Source organism: Cheilinus undulatus, linkage group 15 (genome assembly GCF_018320785.1).
Source record: "Cheilinus undulatus linkage group 15, ASM1832078v1, whole genome shotgun sequence".
Classification (NCBI taxonomy): Eukaryota; Metazoa; Chordata; class Actinopteri; order Labriformes; family Labridae; genus Cheilinus; species Cheilinus undulatus.
The window spans coordinates 48,184,052-48,196,588 of NC_054879.1; the positions used below are offsets into that span (position 1 = coordinate 48,184,052).

The 12,537-nt window shown below is 40.6% G+C and overlaps 1 protein-coding gene across 1 annotated transcript in view; it reads left to right on the forward strand.

Moving 5' to 3' along the window:
- Nucleotides 1–12,160, forward strand: part of tmem198a (transmembrane protein 198a) — a 69,437-nt gene extending 57,277 nt beyond the window's left edge. Inside the window, exons 6-7 of the mRNA XM_041807414.1 lie at nucleotides 7,712–8,019; nucleotides 9,695–12,160. Coding sequence (XP_041663348.1) covers nucleotides 7,712–8,019; nucleotides 9,695–9,847 — 461 coding nt within the window. The 3' untranslated portion in view covers nucleotides 9,848–12,160. The remainder of the gene's footprint in view (nucleotides 1–7,711; nucleotides 8,020–9,694) is intronic.
- Nucleotides 12,161–12,537: the final 377 nt, after the last annotated feature.

A 12,537-nucleotide genomic window follows, 5' to 3' on the forward strand; every position in this document is an offset into this window, starting at 1 on the left:
GTCTACCATAAAATGTTTGATTTTATTCCTTAAAACTATGAATGTGTCCACAGAATAACATGTTTCTGAGGATTTTCCTGTTTATCTGAAATGAGTTGCAAATGTCAGGCGGTGCACCTGCAGTGAATGAAGCCTGATGGTCATCAGGTCATATTTACTTACAAAGCAGCAGCCAAAGGAGAGGCTGTTGAGCCCGGCTCTGTCAAAGCCTGCAGACTTTGCTGTAATTAATAAAGAGATAACGGTGTGTCATCATCCATTAATCACTCTGGCTAAGCAATTAAGACACTCTTAACATCCTAACTAAAAGAAGATAAAAGGATCTGATAAATCCTAGAGAGAGTCAAGATCACCAGGATACTGCAGCTGGTTGTTTAGAAGATAATAAGAAACTAGAATGGCCGTCTGAGGCGGCAGACCCACGCCCAAGCAGCGCCACCGAGGAAGTCACGCTCCCGTTGATTACTATGGTGTTCAAAATTCGAAGTCCGAGAAAAACCGAACGGGTGCGCAGATCATCACCAAAATCTAATCGGTTCTTCCCTGTCACTATCCCAATATTCCCTGAAAGTTTGGTGAAGATCCGACTTTCCGTTCTCGAGTTATCTTGTATGCATACAAACAAACAACCCCTTACATAACCCTGCCGATTTCAAGAATAGAGGATAAAAAGCAAAGACTGGCCAACAAGCCTGGTGTTCACTCTTTCATGATTCATGAATTAAAATACTTGTACAACTCCAATTCTACGGAATTGTGATTTAACTCAAATCAGCAGCCAAGACTTCTGATTATCTTGACAAAGACAAAGGCACAGTTCATGTTCAGTAGACTGAGGGCTCATATTCAGAGGATGCTGAGGTCAGCTGAGGTCAACGCTACAAGGACAGGGTGTGAAATTCCATGAAAATTCAGGACCTCTATTTAACAACACAGCATGTCTGAAACAGCAGCCACTACTTCAGTCTTCTCTTTAGCAATGGATCTGAATGATCAACACTTATACATCGATATATACAGTATCTATATATATATGAGACAAAAAGAGTAATCTTATGAAAACGCAGTTAATCCTTTCACCTCAGTTCAACTTTTCTGCATCTGCTGAAAACTAAAGCTGCGTTCAGAAAAAGCTGGTACCCTGAACGTTTACCGTAGATGTGTTCAGAAACGTCCAGATTAAGAGAGACGCTGCTCACCTCAGCGTGTCTGCTCTAACTTTATGGTAATGTGAGCCACAGCCGAGGGCTGCAGTCAGGGCTGGTTCAGAGCTGCTATTAAAGGTTTAGAAATGGGTTTGATCAATCCACATTCAGAAAGTTGTTCAGGCAGGGAGGGATCATGTACAAGGTCTGCTTCTCAGCCTCAATTACAGTCTGGGTCTTTGATATGCATCAACTTTTAGCAGTGAGGCTTTAAAATGCACCGTTTTAGTGTTTACCGTGAATATCCCTCTTCACTTCAGCAGGAACTGAGCTACACCATTAGGATCTGTCTGTGTCCAGGTTTGACCGTTAGAGAGGGCTTGAGCAGCATTTGATCTCATTAAATGGGCATTTTTCACATTCATGAATCGTTTTAAAGATAAATCTCCTACAGAAAACAGAGCAATCTCACAAAAGCCATGTCATTTTATTCTGAGTGACAGATGTTTAAGTTTACGGTTACTGAAGGAGTCGCAGCCACTGTGAGGGCAGACGTGTGTGTGTGTGTGTGTGTGTGTGTGTGTGTGTGAGGCTCTGAACACACTAATATGAGTGTTGTCAGCAGAATGTGATGTTGATGGAAACAGCCTTTCTGAAAGCAGCCACAACACAGATGGCTCGATCACACACACATCCAAGAACACAGTAAACGCACACACACAAACTCAGACAGAAATAAACCAGCTAGAGTCTCTCCCTCGCTCTCTAACTGCAGCAAAATTGAAACACCCACATCTTATTCATTTGCAGAGACGCACGGATTCTTGCATTTGATCTTTGCTGGCATGTGACGTGCAGTGTTATAGTGTCTTAGAAGAAGTCACACATGGCCTCAAATAATGGGATTAAACAGCCAGCTGCCATGGCTCCCAGTCAGAGGGTGTGGGCTAAGAGATAGAGGACGCTTTTTACTGCTATTTTGAAAAATGTACAATTGTGTGTGGGGGAGAGAGGCCCAGAAAGGAATAGAGACACGAAGGAGGAACGTGCAAAGCAGTGAGAGGATCCAAACATCAAAAGATTCTGGAGGCATTGCTTTGTCAGAGGAGGAAGAGATGTTTAAAACCTTTATTCTCTATAAGATGGTTGGTCCATCTCTCATGAAGAGAGCCCACACTAGTCGACTCAGAGTTTAACAATCACACATGAAGAAGTCACTTTGGCTTCATAGTCAAAGAGCTCTGTCAGAAGATGAAGCCTGCAAAGCTGCTTTCTTTCTCATAAATAAGAACAATAACAAGTGGAAAATGATGCATTACTGTCAAAGGGAGGAGAGGAGCTTCTCTCAGACCTGCACACTGAAGTTTGTTAGCTTGATGCTAATGCATAATAGAAAAGACCCTTTAACCCAGGGGTGTCCAACTCAATCACAGCAGGGGCCCGATTCTGGATTTAGGACTAACCTGAGGGCCTAACAGGGTCAACATTTAACCATAACCTCATTTTCACCTGTAATAAAATATGAAAAAGCACAGATAATAAATCATTTGGAAATTCAAAAGGGAAAAATGATAAGTTTAAAGGCTCAAATCTGAGAACAATTCCAACTTATTAGTTCAAAAGATGAGAATACGATATTAAGAATAGAAAAATAATGTTTTAAAAGAGCAAGTATATGAAGAGAAAGTTGAAATCATAAGTTTGAAAGAAAATAAAATTTGAAATCATGAGTTCAAAAGTCAAAATATGACTTAAATTTTTAAATTGTGAGTCTGATAGTTCAACATATGGGGTTAAAAAAGCCAAAATTTAGGAGTTGAAAATGTCAAAATTTGAGCTATAATTCAAAATAGTGACTTAAAAAGTTAAAAATATCATTTAAATCAAAATCTGGAGTGTAAAAGGTCAAAATATGGTATAAAAAGTAAAAATTATGAACTTAAAATGTCAAAATATGAGAAAAAAAAAACTTGAAATCATGAATTTAAAAGTCAAAATATGAGATTAAAAAGCCAAAGTAAGGAGTTGAAAAGGTCAAAATATGATGTAAAATTTAAAATAGGGGATCTAAAATATAAAATGTGACATATAAAGTTCAAATCATGAGTTGCAAAGGTTTCTTCTCGTTTCTATTTTTAACCGATCAGTCAGTTTTTTAAACCGTATTTTGTTTTGCTATTTTTAAATATTAAAGTAAATGTGATAAACGTTTGTAAATCACAACCAATTAAAGTGATAAAGTCGGCATGTTGACATATTGTAAATATTATTTTATCATCATAATTACACAGGGAAGACGCAGGTTATAGAGCTTTTCACATAACGAGCTGAAAGACAGACAGAACCAGAGCAGACTAGTAAAATTAACAGAGACGAGAGAATTAAAGCAAACACGGATGAATAAAGCAAAACTATTTAACATCGTTGTGAAATACAAGGACTTCAACATTACTTATGTGGTCGTAGTGACTTAGCAGAAAGTTCAGATTAAGAGAAAGGTTTCTGCTGTTCTGGATGTTCACAGTCACAGTTCCTCTTCCTGAAGAGACTTTAGGATATAAAAATCTGTTATGAGCTCATATCTCTGACGTTTTAGTGTTTCATTCTCAGCACATAACACAGAGAACGCACCGAGTGGTGGATGTAGTCCATCAACGTTAAATTGTAGTTTTTACACAAAAAACATACGTCACGTCCGTAACATCCACCTAGGGAAAGAGCAGTCGGATTCCTTGATCATCGCTGTTCTCCTTTCCTATCCTCTTACTCCCACCTTTCCTTGACCCTGGGACGTTTTCTCGTCGGGGTTAAGGAAAAGTGAATAGGAAAGGACTTAGGAGGTAAATTTTTGGACTTTTCGAATGGACCCAAAGTCTGGTTTCCTGTCTCCAATCTCTGTTCTGATGCTTTCAGTGATCCATAGACCACTCTGGCTGATAGATTTGGTAAATTTACCTCACAATGAAAAAAAAAACAGCATTTAACTGACTGTTAACTTAAATAAAGGCAGAGACATCAGCTAACAGACTGGACTGAGATGCACTGCTCTGTGATTTTAGATTTGGGCATTAGAGAGGCGGGGCCATTCCCTACTGTGGGCTGATGACATCATGAGCCCACATATTAGCCCCGCCCACATGAAACCCAGCCAGGAAAGAGGTGAAAAGCTCCTAAATCCAGAATTCAGTCACATGTAGATCTCAGTGTCTTTTGCATGTTTATAACAACCAGATTCACACATTTCTAGAGTGTTCAGACTAAAACTGTTGATTTGACTTCACAGGGTCTTTAAAGGCTAAAACCTGTCAGTATTGCTGTTGCTGTAATTCTATGCTCAAATGATGAGTCTTGGTAAACACAGTATAGAGTTTTTAACACAGCCTTTCCAAACATCCTAGTTTTATTTTGGAAGCTTACATTATTTTACTTTACACACAGAAACAAAAATTATTTCACTAAAACCAAAAACTAACAGGGTCAAAATTATTATCCCCCTTTAGAACTGACCTTCTAGTGGAGCCATAGCAAAAACACTGTTGGTCAGTAATGTGCCTTAAGTCTGCAAAGCTCACAGCTTGTAATATAGATAAAATTAGTGAAGAGTAGCCTGTTTTTATATGTTTTTAAAAATGTGTGATGGTCATTCAGCCCTGACATCTATCAGAAAAAACTAAAATGAATAAAAACTAAACTAAAATGAAACATTTTTGCAAAATAAAAACTAAACTAAACTAACAAATCGGCAGCAAAAACTCATTAAAACTAAACTGAATTTGAACACAAACTAAAAACGAAAGCAAAATAAAAACTAATGAGAAATCCCAAACTTTTATAGCCTTGCACTGGACAGACACGTTTACTGAGCCTCTTATATGAAGAAGCTGCACGTGTTTGCTTTAATAGTACAGTCTGTGGGTATCTGTACAAGATATTTGTCTGGATCATTTATGATAAGATAGCTTTTATTGACATGTTGACTTTTTACAAACTTTTGTCTCTTAGAAGGAGAGATTCAGGGACTTTTTAGACAACTGCACTTTTTAAAGTATTGAGTAAACAGGGAAAAACTCAATGGTAGCCAGCCCTAGTAGGGATATCATGTGCTCTCCTTGTTTGTGTTAGCTACCGTAGCTTCCACCAAACCTAAATACAATCATTGATAACTGTTTGAAGTTTAACACTGTTATCCTTTTTTAGTGGGCTTAGCCCTACAAGCCCATTAGCTGTCCTGATAATATCAAACAGCAACGAGATTTTATCAGCAACACTGCAAATCTAAAGCAAAAAAGGAGCAAAAGAATGTAATAAAAAACTTCAGAAAAACCTGTCTAGGTGAAACATGTCTGAGTCTGTTAGAAAAGAGAGAAAATGCATCTTCATTGAGTTTACAGTGTTTGTGTTTCCTGCTCTGCTTGCTTGTTGCTGCCGTTGTGATCAGGAATACAGATGAGGAGAAGCTCTAGCAGGAGAACTATGACTGTTATTCCTGCTGCTCTGTGATAAGAGTCAGGTCAGTAAGGGTCGTTACTGCAGTGCCTCTTTAAATTTACTTCAGCTCCATCAGATCTTAAACTGATGTTTAAAAACCTTATTTTCTGCTGTCAGAGTGAGTCCGGAGCCTTTCACTGCTAAAGACGTGCTTTGTTGCCACAAGCGCCGTATGCCAAAGAATGGAGGATGGGAAGAGAGGAAAAGAGGGAGCAAGGAAACTGGGGGAAGGGTGATTAACTGGGGCACAACAAGAAAGAGGGGCACTGGAATGGAGCAGCGAGGAAAATCATCCGTCTGTCAGCTGATTGAATAACATGCAGGACAACGATTAAGACTGTTCATGTGAGCCTTTAATTTGTATTTTTTTAGGTCAGGACAATATCGAACACAAACTAAATAAATATACCCTTCAATCTAAGTTGTGAAAAGTGGCAAAAACAGCTACAAATCAGTTTAAGGTGGCAAAAATGGTCCAAAAGTGGTAAAAACCGCTTGAAGTAGCAATAAAAATCAGTTAAAGGTGGCAAAAATGGTCCAAAAGTGGTAAAAACAGCTTAGAGTAGCAATAAAAATAAGTTAAAGGTGGCAAAAATGGTCCAAAAGTGGTAAAAACAGCTTAGAGTAGCAATAAAAATAAGTTAAAGATGGCAAAAATGGTCCAAAAGTGGTAAAAACCGCTTGAAGTAGCAATAAAAATCAGTTAAAGGTGGCAAAAATGGTCCAAAAGTGGTAAAAACAGCTTGGAGTAGCAATAAAAATAAGTTAAAGATGGCAAAAATGGTCCAAAAGTGGTAAAAACAGCTTGGAGTAGCAATAAAAATCAGTTAAAGATGGCAAAAATGGTGCAAAAGTGGCAAAAACAGCTTGGAGTAGCAATAAAAATAAGTTAAAGATGGCAAAAATGGTCCAAAAGTGGTAAAAACAGCTTGGAGTAGCAATAAAAATAAGTTAAAGGGGGCAAGAATGGTGCAAAATAACCAAAAACAGCTTTAAGTAGCAATAAAAATCAGTTAAATGGGGCAAAAATGGTCCAAAAGTGGCAAAAAAAATGAGAGAAAGCAGTCAAGAGTGGCAAAAGGGGGCAAAAAAGGACACAAGTGGTATTTAACAGCAAAAGATAGCTTAAATGGGTGAACAGTGGTGGAAAATGCAAAAATGGGACAATTAAAGCCTTTTGTATAAATCTTGGAAACAAACTGATTAATGTGATGAACTTCTGAGGTCAAAGTTTCCCTTTTCTAAGGTTTCTGGGGGATAATATTTCAAATGGATACATAAAAGGGCCACATGAGGCTCCAGAGCCACAGGTTGAGTATCACTGCTCTAAGGTCTCAAACGTCCAGCGGCCCTGCAGAGATGCAGCCACAGAGGTCTGCAGTGGGGGGGCGACGGAGAAGAAAGGGGGGGTATCATTAAGCAGTTTCCCTGGCAGATGGTGCCTCGTTAGCTGTCCGCCTGCACAAAGAAACAACAATAGACCTCATAACACTTCCACATCACACCAGCACACTGGAAGAGTGACGCATCAGCTCAGCGTGTGTGTGTGGAGTTCAGCAGGGTCCTTCAGCAGCACACTGACCTCCCATAGTGATCATGTGACCCATCTCCAACACGGCTGGATCGGAAAGCTCTGAATCAAAGAGCGCATCGCCAAAAATAATCACAGGTGTAAGTTAAGGACAGCGAGGATGGATTGTGGACATCCTGTGCAGGGGTGGGTGTGAAAATAACACAAACACAGTCACCCACTCACAATATGTCATGAGACTAAGCAGCTCTGTATGAACACTGCCATCTTACTCAGGAGATGAGGGAACAGAGGAATGGACATATATGGTGTTTCCTGTCATAGCTCCATTTTACCTCTAGGATTTAAATGCCTGATAAAATTTGGATGAAAAGTTTCTCTTATTTTTGTTGTGGGTGTGATGATTTTCAGTCAGTAACTCTAGTTTAACATGAACGCTGTAGTTTCTGTCTACAGCTCTCTCCATGATTACCCAGTTTTCCTCCCTCTGACTCTACTTCTTTCTTTACATTATCACATCTCTGCTCTCTTCGTCTCCCTCCTTCAGTGGTTCTCAGCCGACAGCAGCGCAGGGTCCAGCTCATGCGTATCCGACAGCGGGAAGAGCGTCTGAAAAAGGAAAAAGAGAACAAGAAGAAGAAGAAGCGCCAGAGCCCTAAGACCAGCCACAAGCAGAAATCCCACACCCATCATCACCACCACCACCACCAGCAGTACCATCACCCCGCTGCATCCCACCCTCATCATCAAATGCAGAGCTCGCAGCCTCCCAAAGTCCCTCCCCCTCAGACTGAGCCTGGCTACCATCGCAAGTCCAACCCTAAGAGACGCTTCGATGGAGATGTGCTCTCGCCGGTGAGATATTCACCTCATTTCTTAGAGTGGAGAACCAAATCTCATCCTTCTGTTAGGGTTATTTACTGCAGTACACTTAGATACAGCAGCAGTCATGACAGGGTAGTGTTTAAACAACGCTGTTTTCTTCTTCCACTTCTTTTTTAATGGTGTATTGTGCCTATGACCAGCTCTCCAACTTGAGGCGAGAGTCATTGGGCGAGAGGCGGGGTCACCCTGGACTGGTCGCCAGTCAGTCACAGGGCTGACCTATAGAGACAGACATCCAGACATGCTCACATTCATAACTACGACCAATTTAGAGTCACCAGTTAACCTAACGAGCTGAAATGTTTCAGAACATTAGAACCTACCTAGCCCTACCTCATACAACTCAACTTCAAAAATACTCAAATATCCGTTGAACAGAAAACGCTGGATATGGTCACAGGGTGAGTGTGCAGTCTAGCGTCACTACCAGCACAAACCTGGAAGTACCTTTTACAGAGCATTTCCTCCTCTCTACAAGAAATGTATTTATGAAAACCAAACATTGGTTTAGGAAATTTCTGTGGTACTTTAAGACCTCAGTTAAAAATATATAATGTAGGAATGGTCCCTTTTACATTAATGAAGGTATTTAGGGGCAGAAATTCTACTTACTGGATCTTTAAAGGGCCACTAGAAATTACCTTGGGGGCCTGATCTGGCCCCAGGGCCTCCTATTGAATAGCCTGGGGTTAGGATATTAAGAATTAAAAGTTAAAAACCTGATTACAGAATGTTTCATGAAGCTGAGTTAACAGTCTGTTTACAGGAAGAAGCTCATCCTCCATGAAGACTTTAACGCAGCAGGCATAGCTCACGTAGCTTACATAAGTTAGCTGAGTTAGCTATGTAGATAATGTAGCTAAAGCTCACGAAACTCATGGAGATCTATATTAACAAAGCTACGAAACACTAGCTACATAAACTACATAGCTACATTAGCTTTAGCTATGTTTTCTAAAGCTCACATTGCGAAAGCTACCTTAGCTTTTTGGTTTACACAACTAATGTAGATGTGTTTGCTTTAGCTAAAGCTAATGAAGCTAAAGCGAGCCACTGTTTGTGTAACTACTTTTAAAATGGGTTGCTACATAAACTAATCCCAGAGTACACCTCTCAGCTTTTTCTCTGTTATTTATGAAATGTTCCTTACTTAAATTAAATTCAGTTCAGTTGAGTTTAGTTTAGTTCAGTAGCAGCTACTGTGCTACTGTAGCACAGTAGCTGCTACTGTTACTGTTGAGTTCACTTCAGAGCTGCACATATTTTTAGATGCTTCCTTACTCTGATTTGACATATTTAATGGGACGGACAGAATGTGTGTCCGATCACCCTCTGAGATCGTTTCCAAAGCCCCCCCACCACCACCACCACACACACACACACACACACCTACACACACACACACACATACACAGACTATGGGCCTACAGGCATCTACTGTATGAGAAACTATCTATCTGGAGTATGTGGGTTCCAATAAGGATAAAGAGTTTTTAGGGGCATGGCAAAGAGGGATATCAGCTGTAATGTAAAGCTGCCTATTCTAACTCTAAAGACACTAAATCTGAGCCGCAGAGCTTCACCGATACTGAATTCAGGATTTTGTTAACCTCCTAACTGAAGCCTGTGATTCCTCCATCCTCAGAGCTACATCAGGAGCTTCAGGGACAGACAGACGGACAGACGAGTGTACTCCCACAGTCGAATGATGAGCCGTTCCAGGATGGGCGAACTGGACTACGACTGCGGCTCTCAAGTGCCCCTCACGGCCCCCAGTGGACCACCAGTCCGCATCTAAAACAGCCAAAAACACAAGTCCAGACCAGACAACACTCAAAACCACAGTTAGGAATCAGAAACCTTATCTCACCGTGCCAACATCGGACTGCCTGCTAAACAACACTCAGAATGCTCCTTAAAGGTGATTTATCTGAGTCCTGCTTTTATTTGAATCTGATCTGAATGAATTTCTAGACTCACGAGAGGAGCCTCTTCCTGTGGTTGGAGCATGAACTGGTGGCTGTTGGAGAGGATGTGGTCTCAGACACCGTGAGTCATCACGGACTGGCGTTGACGTCAAACCTCTTTTGTAATGATCATTTGCCGTTCAGGTCAGGAATTCATTAAAATGTCTTTTTTTGAAAAAAAAAAAAATCTTCTTGCTTGGAGCCATGTGAAGCAATTCCTGGGAAGACTGCTGTGGGGAAGCAATCACAAAACATTCCACACCGTTTTAACTCGACTTACACCGAGTCAAGGTAGCACTGCCTTCATCGACACGATTACTACCTGATCTGAACAGGTTAGAGACGGAAACTACATTAAACTGCTGAGACTGGAACAGAAAGGCAGCTCTGTTTTATCTTTTTTATTCCACCGTCTGGAGTTGGCGTGTCGTCCTCACTGGTCCTGCGTCACTCAGAGAAACCTGACAGGGACTTCTTTTAGGTCTTAACTGAATCAAACAGCTGAAACTGGACTCAGTTTTTATGTTTCTTGACAACTCTGCATGTCATTGGCTCCAGCTCCAACGTGAATGCACCTACATCTCATCACTGTCCTCTGCCTTCAGGCGGCAAATGTCTTAAAGGACATGAGCTAAATCTGCATCCTTACCTCCTGTCTTCTCTCCTCTGTCCCTGAATTTTAAAACAGTTTCACATGCTATTCTTTGTACAGTAACTCTGTTTGCTGCCAGTCCTTTTCCTCCACCTTCTCCCAGAAACAACCTCTATGTGCTAAAAGTGCTGCCTGACACCTGCACCGACAAGTCTGACAGATGTAATCTGTTTAAAGGTTTAAGGGACCATACATGGCAGAAAATGTCAAATATACGGTGTTTGCATGCCAGTGGACATACTAGCCCTCTGGCAAGTGATGGATTGTACCAAATGTTCCCTAAAGAGAGGGGGGGTCTGTGTAATGTCTGCAGAACATGCTGGATCTCTCTGTTTTTCTGGCCTGGTAAAAAATGTGAGTTTTAGTGTGGTTGAAGGCGCTGAAAAGAAGCTGGTCTGGTTTGAGGAAGATTTTGTGGAAATGATTAGGCATGCAAGAAGATAAAGCATTTGCACACAGCACCCCCTAGTGTTTACTACTGGACCTTCTTTTTGTAGACTCAATGTTGATGTTTGTGTGTACATGCATTTGCCTGTGGTTTGCTTTTCAGTTCAGCTATACTCCAGACAATTTTAGCAAACATCCAGAGAGCTGAAGGAAGGCTTTTAAAGAAAATTATTATTTTTTTGAACGTCACATTAAACACCAACACCAGCAGAACGTCAGGATGTAGAATCAGGACATACACGAGGAATTCTTCTTAAAACAGCTTTTGAGGTTTATTTCCGGGTTTAAAGGTTCTGTACATGAATCCCTGCTGGGATGTGATGGACTCGGCGCTGAAGGACCAATCATTTTCATCGTTATTGCATGAAATCCTTGTGTAATTGTTTCAGTGTGTCAGTGTTTCAGTGTGTCTCTGTTGTCATGTGAAAACCAACTCGCCAGTTATCGCCACAGCTTCCAGGGTGCAAAAAAACAACGATCCTCAATGAGAGGGATGTGCTTCAGTGAAGAGGGACGCCATAACCTCATTGTTATCAGTGACCTCAGTTTTTTACATTCGTAGTCGTGAAGGACCGACTCAGACTCTGCCGCAGTGAAAACGGTCCAGCTTAAGACTTAAGTTTTTATTTTATTCTTTACTCCTCTGTCTGTTTACAGCGTCCAGGTAAAGGGCTTTGGAAAAGCTTTTGGACCACTGATCCCCTTTGAAAACCACCGTACTAATTCCGCTTCCTCGTTGTTATTACTAGAATGGCAGTCTGAGTTCTTAGGGGTTTTTCTCAAACTTCAGTCCACTTTCTGCTCTTCTCTAGAGTTTGATGTACTAATTAGGAATGTCCTGACACTGAAATCAATATCTAATATTGTTCTAATGCAAAGCCTTGGTACTCCTAAAAGTGGAGCAGAATGCACATGATGCACTACTGAATGGATAAAAGGAAGGATGAGGAATGTCTGATAGAAATAAAACTCAGTTAAAATTATTTTAAGAACTGTAATTGTGTTTGTATTTGTAGGTATTTATGTTTGCAGTTGTATGAGAGGGACCTGGATGCAGCCGAGGACCTCCACTTCAGAGGTCAGAAAATCACCGCCTGGAAGTCACTTGAACTGAACGTCTTCTTCGTGTTTTCTCCATGTGTCACTTTTCAAATATACTGACTTACAAAAAATCTGAAAAAATAGTAAAGCACATTAATATTTCTGATGAATGTGTCAGATTATAGTTATTTACTGTCATTCCTGAAGAGAAAAATGAGTTTTAGTGGTTGAATGTTATGCTTGATTCATTTCTGACTTCTCAGAGAAGCCCAGTGAGCCGGCTCACATTTGGGTGAATTCAGTTTGAAATTCCTCATTCCTGTTCAAAATGGTAAAACGTGGAGAGCTGACTGAAAATGAAAGAGTCCGCATTAAAGCACT